Source organism: Danio aesculapii, chromosome 18 (genome assembly GCF_903798145.1).
Source record: "Danio aesculapii chromosome 18, fDanAes4.1, whole genome shotgun sequence".
In the NCBI taxonomy this organism is placed as follows: domain Eukaryota; kingdom Metazoa; phylum Chordata; class Actinopteri; order Cypriniformes; family Danionidae; genus Danio; species Danio aesculapii.
This window is the reverse complement of record NC_079452.1, coordinates 53,794,297-53,822,024: the sequence shown is the minus strand read 5'-3', so window position 1 is coordinate 53,822,024 and position 27,728 is coordinate 53,794,297. Positions and strand designations below refer to the sequence as shown.

Genomic DNA, 27,728 nt, shown 5'->3' with positions numbered 1-27,728 from the left:
TGATTACTGTTTTAAGTTCGCAAATTTCTTAGGCAATGCAAAAAACGTATTGATGTTTGAATGCGTTTCTATGGAGGATTGGGATTTTTGAGCCGTTATGACGACCCCTGGAGGAAGACGACATTTGAATTCGTTTTGTTCGTTTAATATACACCTTCCAATCTTAGAAACTCATGTTTATGCTAACGCAAAGGTAAACGTAGTCATTGACAGACAACGACTGCTAAAAGCGTTGAAGTATTGGACAGTTTACATTGACTACAAGGTGTTTGTCGATCTAATGGAGTCAGAAAGTGCGGGTGTGGCGCAGGTTAGTGGCTAACCTCAGTTAACCGACATCCACATGTGGTTTTGATATGTTGCAATTCAGAACATTGTTAGTGGCAGTTCATATAATCGCCAACACAAGTAATCCAAAACTACAGTGTTATAAACTGTTACATTTCAAGTTTAACAGCACTTCCTGATCGCAAATTGCATATTAGCGATGTTCGATTCTTCAGTGAATCGAATCTTTTGGATGAATTTTTTGAATATGTTCATTTCGATCTGCAATGTGTTAGAAACACAGTGTGCTTAAGACAGTTAATACAAATGCTAAGTAGTATAAACGAGAACACAATGAAATGAAAATATATGCTTTCCAAAACTCTGAAAGAATTGTTTTGCAAAATGTTTCACTTTCGAAACACTCGAAACACCACCTGCTGGACAAAAGCGCGTGACTGCAAGACTGCCTTATGGTAGCCCAGACGTGTATGAAAGTTATTAAATGTAATCTAAACCATAACTACCACTGACCCTGTAAAGACTGACATATGCAGCAATAGGCACAAATATATATCTGGAACAGTTACAAATTTTAACATATTGTAAGAAATTGATAATAATGAAAGAAAAGTTAAAAGGTCTGTTTTACGTTTTTAGCACAGCCTTTTGATGCATTATGCTGTATTATACAGTGAGAAAATGGAGCTCAATACTAAGGCCTAATAATATTTAGTATGCAGGGCGGACTTAGTGATTTGGGGGCCCTAGCACTGAAACTTAAATCATGCTCTTTTTCTGTAGATTAATTTATTTTTTGTTTGTTTGTTTGTAAATAAATTGCATGTTTAAAATATATTTAAAGTGCAACCTTTATTTTCTTAAAGTAAAATTTAATTCAGAAATAAAGAAACAAGTTCACAAACTAACTATACAGTTAAGTAGCCCTGGATTTTAATATCTGTGTATCAATTTCTGAAAACTGCTGAATTATCTTAATGTAAAATTAAATCAAATTTAATTCCCAATCAATCAAACTAATCTTTTCACCATTTGAACTGAATAACTGCATTTTGTGAATCGGCGACCGTCACTGTTCACTGGGGAATCATCTTTTATTTAAGCAGGCCATCTCTTAACAAGCTCACAGTGCTCATCATCTGACAGGTGTTTGAAAAAGAAGGCTGAAAAGAAGTAATAATGTTAAAATCTTAACAGTTGTAGACAGATTTTACAACATATGATAGAAAATTTCTAAAAGAGCTACATGATTAATATAGGCTTCCTGGTATTTGTTGAGGCCCCGTAAAAGTGGCTGCTTACTGTACCTCGCTTATTGGTTAAGTCCGCCCCTGTTAGTAGGTTATGTATTGCATTGTCTTAATGATTGAAAGATGTATAAATATTATACAGGTGTAGGCATGGGCCGGTATAAGGTTCTGACAGTATGATAACCTTGGATAAAAATATCACTGTATTGTGATTACTGCTCTAAAATATATTCTTTTTAAATGTCTGGGTAAAAAGCAAAAACTTTTTTCCCTTTGAACACAATATATTCTATTTTGAGAAACATTTAAAATATTTTGGAAAAGTAAACATGTCAGGTTAAATACTTCAAATAAATCATTGACTCCTGCTGTCTTCATTAGATTCAAAAACACAGATTTCTATACCATTTAAACGGCATCTTTGGAAATCTTTTCTGCTGGAGATACTGTTGTCCTAAAAACCTACAACAAAAAAAACAAATAAATAAATAAATAAATAAAAGTAAATAAAAAAAAATCTTACACATACCTTAGGACAGTGTTTCCCAACCCTGTTCCTGAAGGCACACCAACGGTACACATTTTCAACCTCTCCCTAATCAAACACACCTGAATCAACTCATCAGAAGATTAGAAGAGACTCCAAAACCTGAAGTTAATGGGTCTGATAAGGGAGACATTCAAAATATGTACTGTTGGTGTGCCTCCAGGAACAGGGTTGGGAAACACTGCCTTAGGAACAGTTTTACAGAAAAGTTTGGCGGTTTTAAAACCTTGACTTTTCCAAACCGTGGTATCCTTGAAAACAGTTATCGTCCCATGCCTAAACAGGTGCATGTATTATTTTTGATAATTGCATTTTAACAGGATTTTTTAAAGTACAGGTAAATATGTTGCTTCAGTGTCCAACCCAGTCTTGTTATATTGCTAATAATATAAAAGTTAATCATACATTAAATTTACTTGTAAAAAATCATAAAGACACACATGTAAAGGCCGTTTTCCCCTAATATTAACGGATCAGCTGTCAATCTGAAGGCAAAAGGTATTTGGTAAACTTTCAAAAGTTGTCAGCATATTTTTGAACATGATCATTTAGAGGCCTTTGAAATTCACATCTCAAATATGACACCATATAGGTGTTAGACTGTAGATTTTAATGTTCTTCAAAAGTTGTTTTAATAATGTGCTGCTTGTTTTCATGTCTAATTAAGTGTTTCAGGTCTTGGTAAACTTGAATCATTTAAAGCATTCTTCTTTTTGAGTTATATTTGCGCAAGTATTCAAATTCACCAAAAAAATCTTGCATTATAAACTGACCTAGAATCAGTTGAAACATTTAGCCATTATTCATAGACTCATCAATTGCATTTAGCCACAAACCATCAGGATTAGTGTTCAAACCATTGAATCAGTGTTCGAATCAGATTTCACCTGTGTTAATTAACTAAATAATAATACAGTGTATGACTGCACTTTCCACCAAATCAGAATGATGATCCAGTTCAGTGAGACACCATAATTCAAGGAAATTATTCAGACTTCTAGTCACCAATTGCGTAATCTCCATGGGTTCAAGGTTCACTCTGAGGGGTTATATAAATGCATGTTTATTGGTTTAAAGTGTGTTAAGGGTAAATACAATGCAGGGAAATCCGTGGTACTTTATGGTGTAATGCCATCCACATGAGTCAGGTTTAATCAAATATTTCCAGCAGATTATTAGTGCTTCCTAATGCTCTATTCTTTGCAGTTGAATGCAGAGCACATTTTTACCCCTCATTAGAGCTTTACAGTTACGCATTGCTGCTTAAAAAACGTTATACAATATTACAATTAAGCACTGTAGGTTTTTTTTTGAGCTTGAATTTATTTGCTTCAGTGGCCGGTTGAACTTTAGTCACCCATAATTACGCAAAGTTAATGGCTCATTATTGTGGGAATGTGGTTTTAAGATCCAAAAGCCTCTTTTGTTTATTCATAGCTACGATCTCAAAAACAATTCCGCATCTCCTATTGAAACTGTGCATTTGCAGTTCAATGATATGGTAAAACATAATTTTTTTTTTTATCTTTTACAGTCACTAGATCCTAAGGATGAACCAACAACTTCATCTGTGTCAGTTGAGACTGAAAAGGAAAACTCAAGCCGTGATACTGAGATAAGCAGCAAAGATGTTTCCCAAAAGGCTGAACGGCAACTGTGTCGCTTCTACTCTCAGGGCAGGCGATGCTATTATGGAAAAAGGTGCCACTTTCTTCATCAGAGAGCTTCAGGTGCACCAAAAGATGGAGAAAATGGTACATCTCATAAGGAGAAAGAAGCAAAAGAGCAACAGCAACAGTTAAGTGAAAACAGCCAACTGACTACAGAAGATCTTCCACCTCCATCCAACCATAAACCTGCTCCTGTGAGGCAACAGAGAGCCAGAAGACCCTGTCGCTACTTCCTCTCTGGGTTTTGTGCTATGGAGGATCGGTGTCGTTTTTTGCATCCACAAGAGTTTCCGTCGGTGGAGGACAAACATCAGGGTCCGAAAGAGAAGAGCAGCTTCAGGCCTTCCGCTCCAGCTATGCGTCCCGCTAAAAGTCACGAGCAAGTCAAACTGGCTGAGCTCACAGGAGAAGTCTGCAAGCAGCTGCGAGAAACAGAAATCGCTCAGCTGATGAAGAGATTCCCCAAAGACAAGCTCATCGTCCAGGAGCGAGAAGATGGACAGCTCACTTACTACAGAGTCACAGTTGAAGCCACCGATCCTGACTGGGTAAACACTGATTTACTAAACCATTAGCGAAGATTAGCATTCATCTGCAGTCCCATAAATTCACCAAGGGGGTTGGAAAACTCTGTGGGTGATTCTTCTGATTAAATGAAAGAACACAGAATTCCATAATGACCCATGAGATCTATCGAGTGCAGAACAAATTTTAGGTTCATTCATGCAATATATCAAAATTACAGTCATTTGGAAACCAGGTCATATGGGCTTTTGAAAATTGTCCTATACTATGGGTCTCTAACTCGATTTCTGGAGGGCCGCAGCTCTGCACAGTTTTGCTCTAAACCTAATCAAACACAGCTGATCCAACTCATCAAGGTGTTTAAGACTACTAGAGACTATTAAGCACATGTGTGAGTTAGAGGTGGTTGTAGCAAAAATCTGCAGAGCTGTGGCACTCCAGGAATTGAGTTTGAGACAATTGTCTTATACTATCTAGCAGTTTTTATAACATAAACGGTCTGCAATGTTGTTAAACCCAGAATAGTTTATTCACATACAGTATTTGCGGCAAAAATGGATATACTTGGATATAAACAACAGCATCAATTGCAGTATAATCAAATACTGAATACATTTTTCTGCTTATGTATGCTGTCTAAATCACAGTAAAATGTGTGTAATCTGCTGAATCATACTGTATAGAGGAGGACTGTGTAAAAAAAGTGTAATATTTTGACAAACTGAATTTAATGGTGTTTATTCTGCTTGATTTTAACTTTTGGAAGTCTTTAGGTCCAATTAATACAGTCCAACTCATTAATACACACCAAAACATGACAATAATCGAACATTTTCAGAGCTCCAAACTATGTGAGTTTTATTTGATTCAGAGTAGGGCTGCATGGTAAATCGTTTCAGCATCGTGAATCTGCAATAGTCACATTGCAAAGATATGCAATGTTGAGTTAGCATTACAGTTTATTTATAGCTAACAATACCAGGAATCACAGGTCAAAACACATGAGATTTGTGTAGTCACTGCAGAACTGAACCACAATAGAGTGAAAGTTTGTCATTTGTATGTGTTTTTAAGGGCTGTGACTGTGCGAGCATTTTTATGTTGTTTAAAGTATTCAGGCACAAGTAATCGTACCAATTCAGGGCTCAACAATAAGGACTGCCCGATTGCCCGGGGCCAGTGTGCGAGAAGCGCGGGTCAGTAGACAGAATAATTACTGGCCCGATCGGTGCTGCCTTGATAGTTTAATTTGCCTGCAACTATTTGTCAATTGCATATAAATACAGTCTTAGAATCAAGAAACGGTTTACGCTTTTAAGCCTTTAAATGCTACCTTCTCTGTGATGTCATAAACACCATATTGCTTTTCAGGTCCTCTTATATGATTGGATTTTGTAAGCATGGCTGCGTCCGAAACCCCCTACTACTCAGTAGTACTGCATTTGAATTTAACAAACTACTCAAGTGTTAGAAAAGTACCTCCTATACAGTATGAATGTGAGAAGTATGAATGGAATTCGGACGTACTACATTTGCCATTTTGTCATGGTCACGTGACCTACATGCGTCAATTGCGTCGCTTTACTCCTATTCATGAATTCGCTCGCGGGGCATCATGGGATATCGCAGCATGCATGGGATGCGCACTGCAGAATATCGCCGGAAGTAGTAAGTCATCTGGGTACTTCATGCATACTGATTTTCAAATTCTATGAATTCAGACATGCTACTCGGCTCGCATACTGATTTTAGTGTACTGTATAGTATGGAAGTATGCGGTTTCGGATGCAGCCCATGTCTTTTTTGTAACCTGGTAAAAACCAGTACAGCTAAGTGACAGCAACATCAAATTATGAGACTAAAAGAATGTTTTGTTAGCAGACATTTACGTGGGTACAACACACAGATTTGCTCATTATACATTTATTAACATTTTAAAAATATTCAAATTCTAGAATCAAACACACATTTCACACATTATTTAAAACATGTGGCAAAGAAATAGCTATTAACTTTTCCTTTTTTTTTTGGTGGGGCAGTGAAAATATTGGCAGGGCAGCCCCTTCAGAAGCTTTCTTTACGCTCTACTCCAATTTGGCTGATTAATTTTGCACAGTGAAAACATTTTATAAATATGGAGAAGCCAATCAAAACAGACTTGGTCAGCTGACCAATCAGAGCAGGGTATAAGCTTATTGAAGCAAATCTTATCGAAATCATTGCAAAATGGTTCTAAAATTAAATGTTTATACTGAGAAAATTACAATGTTTCTTATAACCTGACCTAAAATTCATTTAATCTTGTTGTAGGGGACTCCAACACAATATTAAGACACTATAAAATACCCTATGACATGCAGTTTACTCAGCAGTAATATTGTTGGCATTGAAAAGCATAATTTCCCATCAAAGTACTTGAATAGCTCTAAGTTAAGGGTCACATGCTGTTATCTCAAAATTATGATAATCATGACATGTGAAAACAGCTTGGGTCACAAACAACCAGAGATGATGAAAGGAAAGAGTGGGATTCTCCAATCAACACATATGCAAAATGAGTTAAGCCATACTTTATAGGGTCTTAGCACAAATATTAGTAAACTGACTTCCACAAACATTAACAAATTAGACTGCATTAATTGAAATACTTTTCTTTAAGGTTCTTAATAATGTCTTAATTCACCCTTCCCTATTTTATGGCCGTAAAATGTTTTAATTGATATCATATGGTCACATTTATAATGCAAGGATTGCAAAAAAAGAAGAATATTTTCTGTACAGTTAAAATATATTCATTAAGATATCTTGTTTTTTGAGAAACTGGTCAATGTTGCCACAGAAACCAAACTGTTAAACATATATCTGTGGAATGCCCTATTTGTAATGTTATCAGACAACAAGTTTTATCTGTTTTTAAATGTGAATCCATCCAAAATTGTAAAATTTTATAAAAAATAAACCTTAAATAATAATTATAATAATAATAATAGTAATAACAATTATTATTATTATTTATGAATTTTATTTTATGTATTATTTGTTGCTGTGAAAGGCTTTTAATCATAAAATAGTTTTATAATTATAGAAAAGTGAAATTTATAAAATGTGGTAAACTTGATCTGTTGTTGTTGTTGTTGTTGTTGTTTTTTGCCACAACATAGCCAGAGAAGCTGATATGGCAGTACACACAAACTCACTCTCTCTCTCTCTCTCTCTCTCTCTCTCTCTCTCTCTCTCTCTCTTCTGAGAAACTAAACAAAATTAAGTGTGTTTATGACTTAAAACAAGAACAAATGTTGTGTCAAAGACAGAATACAGTATGAAATATTAGTTTAAATCAGGTTGATTTCTCTGAACTAAATGGCTGCCATTTCTTTTTGTTTTAATCATAAACTACATCTACATTTTATTATGTAAGTTTGCTTTTCAAGTAAATATTTCTTTAGACATATGTACTGGAAAACAAGTGAAGAATCAATCTTTTGCAGTGTGGCTAGAAGGTACAGTAAAAACATTTCCATATTCTATTGGATCAGTTATTGACAGCTTTATATATCATTTATTTTGCTAGTCAGTTAGTTTTTAAAATGAATTAAAGGTAATGGAAATCAATACAATTTTCTTTTTTTTTTCAAACCATTTACAGAGATAAGCAATCATGTGCCAAAGTTCTGGATAGTATTAATGGAATGAAATTAAGGAGCACTGAAGTGTTTGCCAGTACTTAATATTGTATCATTCAGCTAATTGTGCAAAACAAAATGGAAGAAGATCAAGAAGGGATTACGTTTGTATTATGGTAGTTTGCAAAACTTATTTAAAGCTATTGGATGTTACTCAAATCTGGATGGACTTTAGTAAGGTTTTTAAACAATGTAGATGTTTATTTAGCCTAATCATTTTGAAGTCCTTGTAAAATTCCTATGCTTTTGGGGTTGATAAGTTTCTTGTTAATATTTTTGAAAGAAGTCCCTTTTGCTCACTAAATCTTTGTTTATTTGATCAAAACAAAATACACTAGTATGAAATATTATTAGGGTAATGGTATTATAAAATCACTATGTTCTATTTTAGTATATTTTGAAAATGTAATTTATTCTTGGCACACAATCTTTTAAATTTCAACATGCAGCATTTCAACATGCTGACTTGCACCTCAAGAAACGTTTCTAATTATAATAAATGATGAAATCAGTTCTTCTACATTACAAGCTGAACAGGGCGATGTAGTGCACAGTAGGATGTGCTGTCGCCTCAGAGCAAGATGGTCGCTGGTTCGAGCCTTGGCTGGGTCAGTTGGGATTTCTGTGTGGAGTTTGCATGTTCTCCCTGCATTTGCGTGGGTTTCCTCCGGGTGCTCCGGTTTCCCCCACAGTCCAAAGACATGCAGTACAGGTGAATTGGGTAGGCTAAATTGTCTGTAGTGGATGAGTGTGTATGTTTCCCAGAGATGCGTAAAACATGTGCTGGATAAGTTGGCGGTTCATTCCGCTGTGTCGACCCCAGATTAATAAAGGGATGAATTAAGAAAATGAATGAATTAAAGCTGAACATATGGCCCATATGGGCCATAAAATGGACTAACCCTAATATGTATGTTACAAATATAACTGATATCTCTGTTGCAAAATCATATAGCTGACATGGTGTTTAGAGTTATGGTATCATCATATATCACCATATACTGATAAAGCCTAAAGCTTTACTGATAATGTTAGCTATCAACCTTTTTTACATTACTTTGTCCTTTGTTCCAGTATACTTTTTAATAACAAATCCTTTTATGGAGATTCCTGGGGTATGAATAATTTTTGGTTTGACTGTGGGTAAACAGCAAGTTAAATAAGTATTAAACACAAAGAAAGGGCAATTAACAAATTAACATTAGCTGCTTCAGTCCAAACACCTACTGTACATTACCAGGATGACAAAGAAAGAAGACATTCAAGCAAGACCATGAGTAAAGATAATAAAGCTGCGCTATACAGTGGCTCAGTGGTTAGCACCATCACCTCACAGCAAGAAGGTCGCTGGTTTGAGTTCTGGCTGGTCCAATTGGCATTTCTGTGTTTGGAGTTTGCATGTTCTCCCCATGTTCGTGTGGGTTTCTACCGGCTGCTCTGGTTTCCCCCACAGAACAAAGACATACAGTATAGGTGAATTGAAAAAAACGAAATTGTCCAGGATGTGTGTATGGGTGTTTCCCAATACTGGGTTGCAACTGGAGGGGCATTCGCTGCGTAAAACATATGCTGGAATAGTTGGTGGTTCATTCCACTGTGGCGACCTCTGAAATAGAGACTAAGCCGAAGGTAAATTAATGATTGGCCTAGCCAATCACCTGACCTGAATTTAAGAGAAAATAAAAACCAAGTTGATAGAAGAGACCCATAAAATGTTGAGGATTTTTGGACTATGTTGAAGTATAGGAAAATATTAGACAGAGTAATTCATGCATGTATATTTTCCAAGGATTTCTATGCAAGTTATAGATCAGGACACTGTGCTGGCCCTTTCTTTATTTTTGATTCTTGTATTTCTGTTTTGTAGCCATTTGACCTTAATGAAGTGGACATCATGGTCAGCTTTCCTGAGAGTTACCCTCAAGAGGTGTGGATGTTTGACATTTTTCAGATTTATACTGTATATTAAATGTAAACTATGGAGTTGTTAATGAAAGCTAATGTATCACAGGTTTTCACTGTGGATGTTCCTGAGGACCAGGACTTACCGTCACTAATGGGAAGGTGAGAAGGCATGTTGCAGTTCTGAATTGCACATAGGAATGTAGACTAAAATCAGCAACTTTATGCTTTAATGCTTTATTTTATGCTTTAATGCTTTATTTTATGCTTTGTGAATGCAGACATGTTCAGAAGGCCTCAGAGGAATGGCTGAAGGCTAAACATGCCACCAATCAGCTGATGGGGAGGGTTGAGCTGCTTTTCAGGCCTTACTTGCGCTGGCTGGACCGCAGTATGGAAAAACTCTTTACTGAGGGAGCCAGACAGGTTAGAATATATACCAGACAATGAGGATGCTTCAGTTGTAAATTTTCTTTTTTTTTTTAATTTAACATGGACAGTGCTCATCAATCAAAGCCAGAGTTAGCCACAAGGGCTAATTTTCATTTATTGTTCCCTGCCAGATTTTTTGAAAAAGCAACCTAAAATCAAAAGTACATTATTACACATACAATATAATATATAATATCATACACATACAAGATGAGAAAAAATTGTATTCTTGAGCATTCTGAGCTTTTTATCATTGCAACGAGATATTATATATGTCCTGTTGTTGGTTCATGATTTTGTTACGTAGCTCAAATGTGTATATGAAAATAGAAAAACACTGGCATACTGAGAAAACAGCACAGCTTGACAAAACACACAAATTCTCACAACACCTACAAATATAGAAATGCACTATAAATGGCGCAGACCACAATTGAAATGTTTTAGGTGAAATATGTGGTTCATCCCAAATGTGATGAACCAGTGTTTCCAGTTTTGTTTAAGTTTTTTTTTTTTCACTGAAACATCAATTTGTCTACACACGTCTATGCAAATTCTCAAAGCACATGCAAATACTGAAAGGTAAACCCAGCTGCTTCCTGCTTCTTTATTTTAACGTCCTGGTCGTACATTTCCTTCTTGTTTGTACATTTTTGTTCTGTAAATGTTGTTGAGTAAATCCTGCTAACATGGCATTCAAGTTATATTTCATGTCAAATGAAGTGTGCAATTTGGCAGATTATTAGGGCTGAAAATGTACAAACAACAAGGAACTGTATGATCAAGACATTAAAATAAACAGACACGAAGCAACTGGGTTTACCTTTCAGTATTTGCATGTACTGTGAGATTTTGCATGGACGTGTGTTGACAAATTGATGTTTTTTATTTGTCAGTGCTTTTTTTTTTTATTCCAGCATGTTTAAGCTCTCTTGACTCTTGACCACCAAACTTTGGTCCGTTTTGTTTTCATATTTCAGTCAAACCACACCAGAGGTGAATTGGAAGTGGGAAGAGACGCATATTTTCAGAGGACTCTTTCTTCTTGTTTGGTGTTTAAAAAAAAGCATACAAAAAAAGAAAGAAAGAACTTTCTAAGAAAATAAAGAAACAATTTCTAAGGAAATGGTCAAAATAATCAGTAAGCAAACTGAAAGTAGTTGGATTCAGAGAATCTACTGTAAACCAAAAATTAATACAACATTTGGGATGATGTTCATTGTGATCGGTCCACTGGTTAGTCTAGTTGTCTGTCACATGATTTGCTGGAGCAAAGTTTTTGTTGCTCAAAAATTACATAAATGGGACCCTGGACCACAAAACCTTATGTTGCATGGGGTTATTTGTGGCAATAGCCAAAAATACATTATATGAGTAAAAAAATATATAATTTTGTGACAAATCATTATTTGATTTTTATTTTGGAGTATTAATGTTCCATGAAGATATTTAGCCAATTTTCTTTTGTAAATACATCAAATACTAATTTAATTAGTAATATGCTTTGCTAAGAACTTAATTTGGACAACTTTAAAGGTGCTTTTCACAGTGTGTACATACAGTGCATCCGGTAAGTATTCATAGCGCTTTACTTTTTCCACATTTTTTTATGTTACAGCCTTATTAAAAAATGGATTAAATTCATTAAACCCCATAATGACAGTGTGAAAAAAAGATTTTTTGACATTGTTGCAAAAATATTAAAAATAAAAAAACCTGAAAAATCACATCTACATCAGTATTCACAGCCTTTGCTTTGAAGCTCTAAATTGAGCTCAGGACCTTTCTGTTTCCACTGATCATTCTTGAGATGTTTTAACAGCTTATTTAGAGTTCACCTGTGGTAAATTCAGTTGATTGGACATGATTTGTAAAAGCATACACTTGTCTATATAAGGTCCCAGGGTTGACGGTGCATGTCAAAGCACAAACAAAGCATGAAGACAAAGGAATTGTCTGTAGACCTCCGAGACAGGATTGTCTCAAGGCACAAGGCTGGTGAAGGTTACAGAAAAATTTCTGCTACTCTGAAAATTTCAATGAGCACAATGGCCTCCGTCATCCGTAAGTGGAAGATGCTTGGAACCACCAGGACTCTTCCTAGAGCTGACCGCCCATCTTGGCTGAGTGATCAGGGGAGAAGGGCTTTAGTCTGGGAGGTTATCAATAACCCAGTGGTCACTCTGTCTGAGATCCAGGGTTCTTCTGTGGAGAGAAGAGAACCTTACAGAAGGACAACCATCTGTGCAGCAATCCACCAATCAGGCCTGTATGGTAAAGTGGCCAGACGGAAGCCACACCCCGCCTGGAATTTGCCAAAAGGACTCTCAGACCGTAAGAAACAAAATTCTCTGTTCTGATGAGACTAAAATTGAACCTGATAGAGCTTGAGAGGTACTGCAGAGTATTGCAGGTACTACAAAGAGGAATAGGGAAAAATTCCCAAAGACAGGTATGCCAAGCTTGTGGCATCATATTCCAAAAAGACTTGAGGCTGTAATTGCTGCCAAAGGTGCATCAACAAAGTATTGAGCAAAGGCTGTGAATACTTATGTACATGTGATTTTTCCAGGTTTTTTATTTTTAATATTTTTGCAACAATGTCAAAAAATCAAACAATGCAACAATGTCAAAATGGGGTATTGTGTGTAGAATTTTGAGGAAATAAATAAATAAATAAATGTAATTCATTTTGGAATAAGGCTGTAACATAAAAAATGTGGAAAAAGTGAAGCGCTATGAATACTTTCCACACACAATTATTTTTTTTTTTTTGAAACCACAGATTCTAAGTATTCAAATCATTAAAATAAACAGACAGGAAGCCACACATCACTGGAAAATTAATTCATTCAGTTTTCAGGTCTTGTAGAAACCTTAGTTTCCAAAAAAATGCAATTAAACTTGTTTTGTGGTCCATGATCGCAAATGTTTTCTTCATTGTTTATTTGGATTACTTTTTTGTTATTGTAGAACAAATAATATACAAATTAATTGTATATGTTGTTTTTAATGAGGATGTTAAGATTGCATGCATCTCTGTTTTCCCCAAAATGTGCGTAAAAGTATGTTGATGTGCTTTGAAACTGTATTATCAACAAATCTGACTATCAATCCCTGTCTTATCGATCTTTTCAGCTGAAAAAAGACATTGACCTGGAGAAAGCTGGAATACAGTTTGTCCCCTATGAGCAACTCAAGGTCACGGTTTTTAAGAGCACGTCTAAGAAATCAAACACTCCTGAGCGTATAGTGTCACTCACTATGGCCTCAGGAGAAGAGCTGGAGGAGGAAGAAGAGCATGATGAAGGTGGAGAAGAGGAGGAGGAAGGAGATGAAGAGGCTCTTGATTGTGATGGAGAGGAGGGTAGCCAGCAGGTGGAGAACATTAAAACCAGAGAGCGGCGGAGAGGCACTGAAATTAAGCTGCTGGGTCTGAGACTGGGTGAACAAACAGCTACTGTGGCGGCCAGACAGATCGCAGTGTCTCTGAAGTGCAACAGGTGATTACAGTCTTGCTTTCAACTACAAACATTTTATAATTAGAGTTGCAGATGTTAATAAGACTGCTGGTCTTTTAAAATACTTTTTAAAATGAATGTCTTAATAATATAAGATAATCTTATCATAAGTGGCGAAAACAGATTTTTGTTTACTCTATTTTAAGGGGTTAGTTCACTCAAAATGAAAATTCTGTTATTAATTACTTCTCTTATGATGTTCCAATCCCATGAGACCTTCATGAATCTTCAGAACACAAATGAAGATATTTTAGATTAAATCTGAGAGCTCGCTCAACCTCCATAGGCAGCAACGGTCCAAAGTTCAAAGTCCAGAAAAAGAACCAATAAAATTGTCAAAATATTCCATGTTAATTCACTGGCTTAACTGTAATTATACGAAGCTCCAAGAACAGTTTTGTGCAACAAATATTCCCTGTCAGGTGTTAGATATACAGCTTTTCAAAGCTTCTAAACAATTGACTCATTTTTTCCCAATCTTACTAAGGACACCTGCTGGTCAAAACCGTTTTATGCAACATGAACTCTAAAAAATAAGCTCTCTCAAACACACTTCAAATGCATTTATATAATTTAATATCATTGAATATTAAGTGTCTGCATTATATGTGTTCTTTCATCTACTTTAAATGCTTATATTGTCTGTTCAATTATGGACTTTTTTTTTATAATTATTTTTTCGGTGTTTACACCTTTAATGGATAGGACAGTAGAGAGTATTGACAGGAAAGCTTGGGGAGCAGAGAGAGGGGAAGGATCAGCATAGGACCGCGAGGAGCGAATCGAACTCAGGTCGCCATGAGCACTGGAGTGCATGTGTTGACGCACTAACCACTACACCACTGGCGCCGACTTATGGACTCTTCTAAACAGGAGAACAAAAGTTTATCTAGTATTCCTTTTTGAATCTGCACGATTCGTGTGGATTTGTTTCAAAGCAGTAATAACAAGGAACCACCGTTTACGGAAATCACATGACCTTGCCAATTTGATTTGTGCTTTGAACCACTGATTTGAAACAAAAGATTTGTAAAGGTTTCAAAACTTCGTGATGCAGTGCTTTGAAAGCAACAATCACTACTTTAGAGAGCTCCTGGATCTCATGTAAAATATAATACTGTATGTGTTCTGAAGATGAACAAAGGGGTCAGGGGATTGGAGTAGGGTTATTTATATTTTTATTTTTGAGTGAATAAATGCTTTAAGGCCTGTTGACACCAAGCACCATAGGGGGTTAGAGATTTTTTTCCTTATTTATTTTATTTATTTATTTTATTGATTAAACAGGGGAGTACAGAGTTATACATAAAACTGTATACATTTAGCAACATAAGTTAATCATGTACAATAACTATAAACATGTACAAAAAATGTTGATTACTATGTATCGAAGTCAGTGAATTCTAAAAACTATTTAAAATAATAAAAAAAGAGTTTACAGTTTGGTAGAGTCGGCATACATTTTGTTTTGTGAATGTGGTACTTCTCAAATAACATAAGGGGCTCCATTTTAACGAATGCAAAGTCTAAAGCCTAGTTAACACTACAGGATTTTAGGCCTCATTTGAGCCTGATTTGGAAGTTAACGAGCTCGTCGACAGATCAGGCTGTGATCGGGAAAAAATCGGCGGGTGCTGGGCACTCGGCAGTCTTTATGTGTGAACTACTGAACAACGCATCAAAGAGGCTCGCTGAAGCGTCGCCGACACCTCGCAGATGGAAATCTAATATCCAACATACTGAATATTCCAGTGCAGTCAGCCGACTCGACCCCATGTGCGGTCAGATGTAGTGATGAGCTGCAGCCAATGAGAGAGCATATCAACATGAGAAACGTCTGTGATTGGCCAGAATGGGAATTGATGCACTTCATTCTGTGTTAACACGGAGAGTAGGCTATAATAACAGTGGAACTAGCGTTCTGTAACTGTTAGAGTTACCAGGCAGGTCATTCTCATATAAAACGTCATATTGTACTGTCATATTTACATTTAAAACTTCTATTGAGATATTAAAATTGAGCTTTGAATGTCTGTTATCATATTTTATGACACCATTACCCTAAAATATTATCTTTTTGGTAATACAACCTATAAATATGTAGTTAAGATATTAGAACACGCAAAGGTCTGGCCCTCGCATTCATTTTCACTTTTAAACAGGAGCTATTTCACGGCACAGAAAATGCTGTTTTAAAAGATATCTGAAGTAATTTTATGTTTTTGCTATCAGAAAGGTATGTTTATGTTAGCAGGTAGTTTCTAGGCAAAAAATGCATGCATATTTAAAGTCACAGCGAACAGTAGCAGACATGCATGCTGTCATTTTGAATTAAAGGTAGAAATGCTCAGTTATTTACTGCTTGTAATTTTAAGAAATAACAATGTTATAAAGAAATACACAGATATTTAGGAAACGTCAGGGTGTTATAGATATGTTAGTTTTATTTCAAAGAGTTATTAAATTACAAAAATTAAAAACTCTCTGTGTATCTATCCACTTGAACCTTGCAGATGAGCGATTGATCTGCTCAGCTGATTGACGATGTTTTTAAATGCTCCCTTGAAAGCTTGAAACTGTCAGTGATGTAATCAGCACACAAGCAGCCAAGAGTGTTTAGCTTTTTCTGACGGCTCCTCCCTCAACATTTCCTTGGCTGTGGTTTGCTAGCTTGACTGAGCCGTTGTCAAACGAGTTAGATCATGTAGTGTGTGTTGCTATTTAAACAATGTGGTGCAAAATATAAATATTAGGGTTGCGCTGGTCTAAAAATTGTAATAAATCTCACCAAATACGTCTTGCACCTTATTGTGTCAGGTGTATGGTAGGGCCCAAGGGTTTTAGGTATTTTTTCCTTTTTCAATAATCCAGGGTTGCAATCCATAAATACATCAATTTTTATCAGTTAAATCGATACACTTATAGTACACTTTAAAAGAAAACTTTGGACCAAAAACAGTTTTGACTCTTGATTTGGTCAGTTATAGATACTTACAGTATGAATGACCACATTGGTGATATTTGATGTACACAACTTGATGGATTACTCTGTTCATTTACTAATGATGACTTTGTTCTTCCTTTTTATTAAATCACAAAAAGAATGTGCAAAAGCTGCTGAATCTAATTTAGTTAGTAGTTACCAAATGTGCATTGATTCATTAAGTTAAATTGTTCACTATCATTTCTATTGTATTATATCTACAGAGTATGTAAACACCTTTTTTTCCTGACAGTTTTTTCTCCTTTCTGATTGATTTTTGCAGTCTATAGTACCCTAAGGTACCCTTTTTTCTAATCCCACCTATTAGTACATTCCTAAACCTCACAATAATTGATCGTTTTCAGCAGCTATGATCAGCAAAATTTGTGAATTCAGGCAGGGTCATATTTTCTTCTGTTCTTTCTGTATGGCTGATTGAAACACACATTTGATACTAAGCAAGTTCATACCACAGCTATATCATTCTTGGCTGTGCAATCTACTGTTTCGGCATTGGTATTAGATTGTCTGCAGCAGTCACAAGTCTGATGTCAAGAATGGATCACGATTGACTAGGCACAACAGTTCAGATCGCATGTGATTTGTGGATTAATTGCGAAGTTTAATCATAGTACAGTGAAAGTTTATTATTTGTGCATTTTATGGCCTGTTATGGTGTAAACGTTTCAAGCACGTTTAAAGAGCGTTTAAAGACCTGAGAACAGGTGTGATGTTCTCTGATTTTCTGGTTCTGGTAAGAATCCTGGCAGTAGCGTTCTGGATGAGCTGCAACTGTCTGACTGTCTTTTTGGGAAGGCCAGTGAGGAGTCCATTACAGTAATCCACCCTGCTGCTGATAAAAGCATGAACAAGTTTCTCTACATCCTCACTGGAAACAAAGCATCGGATTCTTACAATGTTTTTGAGATGATAGTATGCTGATTTACTTACTGCTTTGACATGACTACTGAAATTCATTTCTGACTTCAGAATAACACCAAGATTGTTGACCTTTTTTTGTTGTTTAACCCTTAGAGCCAAGGTACACATTCACCTTGAGAAACTCATCTCTGTTTCCAAATGCAATGACTTCATTACTTCATTACTATCTCCAAATACCATCTCCAAATGTGGTCGCTTCTTTCTTTAAATGTCTCATTTAGCTGCCTCATGCATGAGTGTAAAGTATCCATCTGCTTCTCTTTGTAGGTGTAAAGTGGACGCCGACCTGACCCTGAATGGACATGTGACCTGTACTGCTCAGTGTGAGAAATGTGGAGCAGACATCAGAGCTGCCTTCAGGCCCAGTATGCTGCACCACTACAGTGATGTTTTAGGATATCTGGACCTACACGCAGCTGTTCCTGTCGATCTGGTACTGCAGGACTCTCAGTTCAGTGTGGGCTGCCTCAACTGCAACAAGGAGGATACAATTCAGGTCTGGCATAGATAGACATAATATTTCAGGGTATCCGTGGAGTCTTAAAAAGTCTTAAAATATCTTAAATCTCAAAAGCTAAATTCAAGGCCTTAAAAAGGCTTAAATCTACTGAAATATTGTGTTGTTGGTCTTTAATCCTATTTTTGCTTCATTCATGTATAACTACCCAATCTGGCCATCAACACCTATACAATCACAAACAATCCCAATCTCAGTATTTTTTATTTAAAAATAGCATTTTACTCTTTTTACCATTGTTTAAATAACATTTATTTACTGCTGAGGAAAAATTTTTATAAGGAGAGTACTTTGATGGACATTTTTAAAAAGGTACCACCAGGAAGAGTTTTAAATTTTTTTAAAATCAAAAATAGAACTGAAAAATCATATTTAACTTTGAATAATTTTTTTTGTTAATTTTATCTATTTATATTTTAGATATTTGTCTAAGTAACTTTTTTAGTATAATACGAATTTGTTTTTATTATGTAATATTTTAATGTATATCCATTTGGCCACGCAATAGCCATAAGTTGCTAATGTGGCAATAAATATGTAATAAATAAATAAATACTGCTGAGGATACTATATATATATATATATATATATATATATATATATATATATATATATATATATATATATATATATATATATATATATATATATATATATATATATATATATATATATATATATATATAAGCAGCATATATATATGCAGCATACCATATATCTGCATTACTGTCTTTTTTAAAGACACATTTAAGAAAAAATATTCACAAAAATTTAACACCAAAATTTTTGTTCTCAACCCTCAAGTGGTTACAAATCGTTTTTTTTTCTCCTTTGTTGAACACAAAAGAAGGCATTTTTAAATAATTTTAGTAGTCATTGACATTAATTTTCTTTTCGACAACGGAATGAACCGCCAACTTATCCAGTACATGTTTTACGCAGCGGATGCCCTTCCAGCTGCAACCCAACACTGGGAAACACCCATACACTCTTGCATTCACACACATACACTACGGCAAATTTAATTTAAATTTAAATTTTATTCAATTCACCTACTGTATAGCGAATGTCTTTTGACTAGGGGTGAAACGCATCACTGTTTATCTGTTTATCACACCCCATGGTTCGGAACACACATGTCCCGTGGAATAATACATTTTTGAACATGTAGGTTAATCCAACATTTATAACAATTGCAGAGAGATCACCTCCCACATCATTCAAACGTATGAAAGCGTTTTGGCGTCCTTGTAAATTATAACAATGGCAGAAAAAGTTGTGGTGGGACCTAAATGCTTTTTTAGGCTAATAATTAAATGTGTTTTCTGTCACTGTTTGTTTAGCCTGCATTAATGCATTCAGTGTAAAGCTGCACAATTAAATATTAAAAGATCGGGATCTCAATTCAAACCTGCGCAACGTGAACGAAAAATGATAATGATTTGCATATGTTTATTAATCCTTCTAATAAGCGCTGCATTCAAATCTTCGTTTGATCGAGAGAGATTCAGTTTTTACACTTTTTCAGTTAGTTACAAAAAATTAAATAACACAGAAGTACTGGGAGAACAGGTAAAGATTAAAATCCTTGTTTAATGGACTTGACGCTGGTGAAAGCAGTTACGTTGTGTAACCAATGGGTGGCGACAAACAACCATCAAAATTGTGTCACTGAATAGGTTTTCAAAAATGATCCACCTATAATGAAACATGAAGTTTTATGTGTGAATTGTTGAATCATTCATTGATAAATATGATATGTTGTATATAGCATTTTCAGCAACAGATCATTTTTTGTATTGAATATTTTCCTTTTTTCAGCTGGTTCTAACTTGATGTTTTTTTTTCATAAAAATTACAGGTTCTAAGTTCTGTTTGTTAAAACCAATGGTTAGTAATATTTTTGTATAAATAGAAAGCAATGCCATTTTTCTCCTCCTTTTTTTGCTGATCCGAAAAATGGTCCAATTCGTGACTCAAAAACTGTTGTGTGATCCGGACCGTGATATTTGTGATCCGTTACACCACTACTTTGGACTGTGGGGGAAACCGGAGGACTCGCGAACATGGGGAGAACATGCAAACTCCACAGAGAAATTCTTACTGACCCATCCAGAGCTCGAACCAACGACCCTCTTGCTGTGAGGCGATCGTGCTACCCACCGCACCACCGTGACACCCCTGAAATGATATTCATGCTATAAAAAAATACTACAGATGTCAATCAGTTTCCAGCATTCTTCAAAATATCTTCTGTTGTGTTCAACAAAGAAATAAACTCAGATATAATTGGAACAAGGATAAATAATTGACAAATTTAAAATGTTTATTTTATACTTCAAATAATTGCTTTAAATTCATCAAAGAAACAAATGTTTAAAAAAAATATAAAGCAGTATGACCATCTTTAAAATATATAACAATAAAAGGTGTTTTTAATCAGAAAATCAACGAGAGAATCATCACAGAAATAAATTACAATATTTTAAATGCTGTATTTCTGTATGTCATTTATATATCAAGTGCATCTGATATGCAGTAAACGTTAGAAAAAATAATCGCATATATATATATATATATATATAATTATTAGCATATTTACGTATTAACTTTCACAGCTCTACAGTTTAACAGTCAGATAAAAAATACATCTCTTTTATATATTTCTCAATGTATATCTTTTCTGAGAATTTGTAAGAAAATGAAACGGTAAGAGAAGTAAATTTTAATGTCAGGTTTTTGTTTTGTTCTTATAGAATCTGACCTATGGCCAAAACTGGGAGCAGAACTGCCAACATTGTCATTTCAAACTCAGCATATTTGTGGAGGCGACACGTTTTCAATTCATTCAGCCGGAGACCAAAAATCAGACAGGTCTGGTTCTTGTCCTTCATCCTCATTTATTGTGAACATGTCTCGTTCCTTGTACACTGAATGCCCTGTGTGCAGAGTTGATCTCGCTGTGAGGGATTATTTACTGCCAGCACCTGGTTTCCCATTGAAGATTAGCAGGGACAAATAGTGTTGGTCTGGATGCCCCAAATTCACTGGCACAGTGACCTGGAGGGCAAAACATTCATAAAACTGCAACACAGTCCTTTTGAGCCACAAGTATTCACATCACCTCTCATGAGAAGAAAAACTAAAATATGCAAACAAACAGGTTTTGGACACCTTCAGTCTGTATGTAGGACGTCCTGAAACATTGCGTTATAGAAAAGAAAATGATTATTATTCAAACCCGGGGCTGTAGAATGCTTGATTCCGATTGGCTGATGAACATTTTAAGCTACGGTATGTACTGTTGTTTTGGAAAGTTCTTCCAGGCAGGTCATGAACCACATAACAGCTCTAATCACTACACTCAATCACTAAAGCTGTCAAAAATCAAGTCAAAACTTGTATTTGGTTGCATCTGAAAGCTTAAGATCGGGACACAAACATGTTTGTCAAAAAACTAGCAGCATTGAAAATCGACTGTTGTCACCTTGCGTCTGGTCTCATCTGGACCATAAAGCAGTGCGAGAACACACCAAATAGATGGCAGCTGTTTGAAAACAGAATGTACTTGTACGTTCTGTGCCTCCATTAAAGGATGAATCTTTTCATAGCTGTGAGTGGTAGCAGTCTGTATTGTCATTCCCCAAAAGGATACCAGAAATTGTGCTGCACACATACACACTGTAAACAAAGCACCATTTACATACCATTTTCAAAGTACTTCTCGCTCACCACCGAGGGATTCACTCGTCCAAATATGTCTGATAATATACATATTTTGGAAATATTTAAGAAATGTGACAAAATGGCATGGCTTCTTCATGTTCCCTCTTGTCATGCATCATTTGCTTAGTTTCGTCACTTCTGTTTGTGTTCACATGCTCTGATTTCTTGTAATATTGATTGTACAGTTTTGAATGGGGAAAAGTGTAATGGTCAAGATGGCGAATGAAGCCCCGCCTTCTAGTACAGGAGCCAATCATCAATCTTTATAGACTGACGGGTCTCTGGTAGAGGGGCTCAAACCAGATGTAAACTTCTGCAGATTTCATGTGATTTAGAATGTTTAGAAATTAAACTAAAGAGACAGTTGTTGTTACGGGTTATGGGTCTAATGGGTTTCTTTTTGGGTTTTTTAAAATTATTTTTTAGGGGTTTTCCCCTTTAATGTTATAGGACAGTGAAGGACAGACAGGAAAGCATTGGGAGCAGAGCGAGGGGAAAGATCGGCAAAGGACCTCGAGCCGGGAATTGAATGCCGTGAGCACCTTGGTGCTACACGTTGGCGTACTTAACCACTAGGCTATTGGCGCCGACTTTTAATTAGAATGTTGAGTTCTAATATGAAATTTTGTCATAAGCTTGGCAAGCAATTTTGGAAAATTTGATGTTTTCCCATTCAGACACACTGCCCGAGAGGTGTTTCAAAAATGGCCAACGAGTGAAATGACTTGGCTAAAAGGACTTTGATACAATGTAGTCAGGAAGTGAATCAGGAGGCAGTGTTTTTGCACAAGCACCTAGTAAAAAGGATTTCTGACAGATTTCTGAGACGGCATAACGATGTTATGGCAAACAACAAAATAGAGAGAGCTTTGGTGATAACTAAAGGGGTAACTAAAATAAAGGGGGTCGCACACCGGATGTGCTGTGCAGTACCACGCTGTGCACATGACAGTTGAAAGATAGGCATGTTCTCTAACTATTCACTCTGTGGCACGGCAGAAATGTAAACAGTGTCCTGAATCTTAGCTAGGTGGTGCAGAAAGCTGCCAATTTGCAGTGTGCGTACCCTGATAGAAATCCTATGTTTACAGTTCTAAAATGCATGACGATGCGTGGCGCGGTGCATCCGTTGTGCGACCCCTTAAGGGGATATTTGCTTACTTCAATAAGAACCTTTCAGCATGCAAAAATGGCAAATGTTGGTCAAAAAATTTACATTTACACACAAATTGCCTCTTAAGTGTATAGCTGGGCGATCTGGTGTAAAATCAAAATCTCGCTCAGTTGAACATTTTAACTGTGAACGATTTTATTTATTTTATTTTTTGCTCTCATAGTTCACTGACGGGTTTTGTACAGTAAATATGCTCACATATTACAGGTGAGCGATTTCTGAATGTAGGGTGCATGAAGTGAAATCTACTATCTGTGATTATTTATTAAACATCAACGTTGAACAACTGAAATTAAAACACACATTGCCTAAAAAACTTTTCTTATAAAGAAGTCAAAATAAATAACTTCCACTTTTGGAAATACTTATGGAAATAATTTTCAGTGTTTTTCATATTAAAAGTTGAAAATAAGCAGTATTTCTTCTAAATAAAAGAAGTCTTGCATCTTTTGTAAACAAATATTTTAATGTGAATAATATGGAAAATATGCCGTCACAAGATATCTCAGCGCAACTTCCAATCATCGTCAATGAAGTGCAAAGTAAGGCTCAGGAATGGGTCCATCGTCCTACCTGACCAGAGATTAGATGTGGCTGTAAAATGTATAAAGGCCACAGAAGTATAAATAGGCTTAACAGAGCAGGGTCACGTGACTCCACACGTAGAATGGAAAATATTTGAAAAAAATGACTTGGAAGAATGAGATCAGTTATAGGTTCTGAATGTCGATTTCGATTAATTTTCGATTATTTGCCCAGCCTTACTTAAGTGGCATTCAAGATGCCATTTTTTTAGATGAGCTGTTAGTAATGGATCGCACAGGATTGTGGGATATTGTAGGACACATCTATGCTGCCTTCAAAATTTGATCAGAAAAAGCCACCTCAGAAGCCAGGGAGAGCTGTGGACAAAGCTTGATGCCCTTGCAACACTACCTCTGAGAGCAATATTTAAGAGCTTTCAAACATAGCTTCTAATTAAGATCCGTAGATAGTTCTACACTCCAGGAGCTGTTTGAGAACAAAAACCTTCAAATTTCTTTATGTACAACGTATGAATACATCTGAATCATAGTATAAGCAGAATAATTGGCTCTGGTTCGTCAAATTATAATATAATGCACACCTGTGGTGTAACAGCCACTTCTCTTCATGTCATGGCTTCATCACTACCTCTGTTGTGTGTTATTTTCTGATAATTCAATGGCTTGTCATCAGTTTTTTCTAACGTACTGAATTTACAGGTGCAGCTGGTCAATATCCTCGACGTTACAGAGACCCTGCAGTTCAGCAAGGAAAACCTCTACCTGATAAAGGTGCCTGCAAGCATTTCAGACAAAGTCACCGGTGGCTAAGGTAAATATCAGAACAATGCGCTGACTATAAGAGGTTTATTTTCTTGCTGTGTGTACCACATGTTGTATTTGACCTACAAAATGCCCTTGGCTCTGATTTAAGGCTTCCATCTTGTATTAATGGTCTGTCCCACCAGATTTCCATGCTGTGGTCGGGCATACCCGTGTGACGCATGCCATGATGAAGACCAGGACCATTTGATGGAGCTGGCCACCAGAATGATCTGCGGTTACTGTGCCAAAGAGCAGGTCAGCGACAGAAACTCCCTCAGACCGACTGAAGCAGGATTACATTCACCTCAATCCCCCTTAACCCAGATATTCTATTAAAATTAGACGCCAGTTAGCCAGGTTTTCCCGCTCGTTAAACCTTTGGAAATATTACAACACTCAGGTGCAACACTTGAAATTTGACCCACATTTTGCATAGACAAAAACATGAGACATTTGTTGCAAAGGAAAGAACAAACAATCCCATGTGGTTTTGCGGCAAACCAGTGAAATCCAGATTTATAGTTGATCGCAACTCAGGAAAACAGTATTGGTAACATTTTAAAACACGCTTCCACAAGGTAACATTATGAAACACACTAAAGGCACTGTCCACCAAACACTGATTTGCACCATTCACCTCAAATGTGTTTTCCCCATACTATGAAAGTTATTTGGAGACCAGTAACTGTTTGGTAACCCAGTTTTCAAAATATCTTTTGTCTAGACCAGAAGAAAGAAGCTCATACAGTATATGTTTGTAAGAAATTACAGTGAGTGATGATAGAATTTTCACATTATCACTTTAGCTGTTTTTGTTATAAATGAATGGCAAGTTATTATTTTTTTTATTATTTCATGCAATGATTGTTATGCCACGTGACTCAGAATGACGTAACAAAAAAAAGATGGACACCGAAGAAAGACAATTATAAGAAACGCTTTTAAACAACTTAATGCAAAAATATGTAAATGTAGTAATCAGGAATCAGTAGTGTTTCAGATGTAGGTGTATGCATGAATATGTAATGTAGTGTAGCAATGTTGGGTGTACAAAGTAATTGAATAAAACAATACGAAACAAAAAGTCCAGTACAAAACAACAACAACAGTTCCAAACGCCAGCCATGTGATTTTAAAGGGTCCAGAGTAGTAAATGACAGGTGTTTCCCATTGACCTTATTCTTCAATGCTGAAGTGCACTCGGTTTTTGCGATTGTTTTTGCAATTGTTTTAGAACTTTCAATTTAGTTTCCTATGGGAGAAATAACTTGGAATAATAAATGGCAGAAAACGGTCAAACTACTTGCTCTACAAACAAGTGTTTGCTTGACTATACAGACCAAGTAGAATCAAATAATATATCAGTTTGCAAAATCGAGCAGTAAAACGAGCTGTTTTTAATCTTGAAAAAATGAATGGAAGTCAATGGGACCGGAAGTCTTGAGTCAAAAAGATTCAAATGGCTGCGCCCGCTCATACGCACAAAATAAGGTGAATAGCAATTAGATTAAGGCCAACCGTCAATCCCAACCAGGCAGACTCCTTGATCATAGGACATCACGATGATCTAGTTACCTTATCTTTTTGCTAATGTCTTATATTTCTGTACATAAATGTTTGCATTTTCAGATTAACACCTACGAATTTGGACACACACATGCTAGCAACTTGCCAAAACATGCCAACATGTTAACATATGCCAACAACTTGTTAAAATATAATAAACATGCTAATAAATCTGTTAAAAACATGTTAGTAAAGTTAGAAATTGTGCTAGTACTCTGTAAAAGCATGTTAGCAGTATATTTAAAATGCTAGCTTGTTTTTTTCAGCAGGGAGGATTGTTAGCAATGTGCTAAAACGTAAGCAACACGAACTATTTATGCTTCTTTTCTTCTTCTGATAAACTATTACCTTCAAATGTAAGGTTTTGAAACCTTAAAACTACTTTTGGAGTAGAGTGCTCAATATAGTAGTGCTCAATACTCAGTATAGTATTGATTTATTTCTGTATACATTTTTCATTTCCATTAGTGTTGTTATTTTGCTGCTAAAAGGCTCGCGAGTGACCCATTTTGGTGTGTAATTTGCCATTCTATTGTCTCCTTCTAGCCATACAGCAATGGTAAGCCGTGTGTTGGCTGTGGAGGCATAATGACAAGAGGAGCCTTTACAAGCTACTGGGAGGGTGGACAGGGCTGCAGGAACAAGATTAAGATGAACAGGTACTGCTTCTGCTTTTCCCTCACGATATAAAACTATTCTGCACTGAAATATTGTAGAATATTAAATGGTTACACTTTAAAATGATCTATTAGTTAATGTATTAACTAACATGAACAAGCAGTTATTACAGTACTTGTAATAAATTGTAATAATGCATTAGTAAAGGATTAATAAATGCTGTTAACTAATGGATAATTTTATTCATAAGTGTTACATATAAAATGAATCTTCCACCTACTTTCACAGTAAATATGTTACAAAATGTCATCATTCAAGTTGATCCATATACCCCCCATAGAGATAAACATATTTAAACCTTGAACTAAAAGTTAAAATGTAACTGTTTAGTTTTTATTGCATGTGTAAACTGTTGGTGACCCATGCGATTTAAAATGATTGAAAACGACCAGATCATGAACTCTTTTTATTGCTTCTGAACTGTGTATGAACTTTTGCTCTAATCTTATTTTTGTTATGCAGGAACGACCGGCACAAATATGCCAACACATCGAAAACGGTGCCAAAGAAAGCGCAAAAAGAAAAAAAGTAAATAAAGACACCAGAGTTTTAGCTCCTTTTTCCTGATCTGATTCAGATCATCATCGTCATATTTTTTTCCTCCTCAGATGATTTCACAGAATTGTTTTCTTGCGATGTACAGTTCATTTTGAAATAAAGCAGCTGACAGATTTGCAATATTCAGCGTAAAGATCTGTGTCCACTTTTTGTACTGTTTCATCCGTCTTTTTGCTTGCTGTTAGAAATCAAGATTAAAATGTATGTAAATACAAGTGCACATTAATTTGTAAATTGCTCAAAGGAATAATTTGAACTTAAAATTTTGAACTTGCTACAGGTTCAGGTCATTATGGAGATTTTTGTAACAATTTAAAATAAAAAATTCCTGGTAATGCCTTTTCATAAAGCACTAATTTAAAAAGATTCAAATTATTGATACTTTTATCCAAAATACATGTATAGTGGTGCAATGAG

General features: G+C 35.7%; 1 protein-coding gene across 1 annotated transcript; it reads left to right on the top strand.

Moving 5' to 3' along the window:
* The first annotated feature begins 163 nt into the window (after nucleotides 1-163).
* Nucleotides 164-27,444, top strand: si:dkey-24l11.2 (uncharacterized protein LOC100034462 homolog). Its single transcript, XM_056478489.1, has 12 exons — nucleotides 164-310; nucleotides 3,620-4,303; nucleotides 9,831-9,890; nucleotides 9,975-10,027; nucleotides 10,147-10,291; nucleotides 13,436-13,800; nucleotides 18,011-18,239; nucleotides 21,017-21,134; nucleotides 24,405-24,516; nucleotides 24,653-24,764; nucleotides 26,622-26,734; nucleotides 27,216-27,444. Exons 1-12 carry the CDS (start codon nucleotides 281-283, stop codon nucleotides 27,283-27,285), a joined length of 2,091 nt encoding a protein of 696 aa, XP_056334464.1. The 5' UTR covers nucleotides 164-280; the 3' UTR covers nucleotides 27,286-27,444.
* The last annotated feature ends 284 nt before the right edge of the window (nucleotides 27,445-27,728 follow it).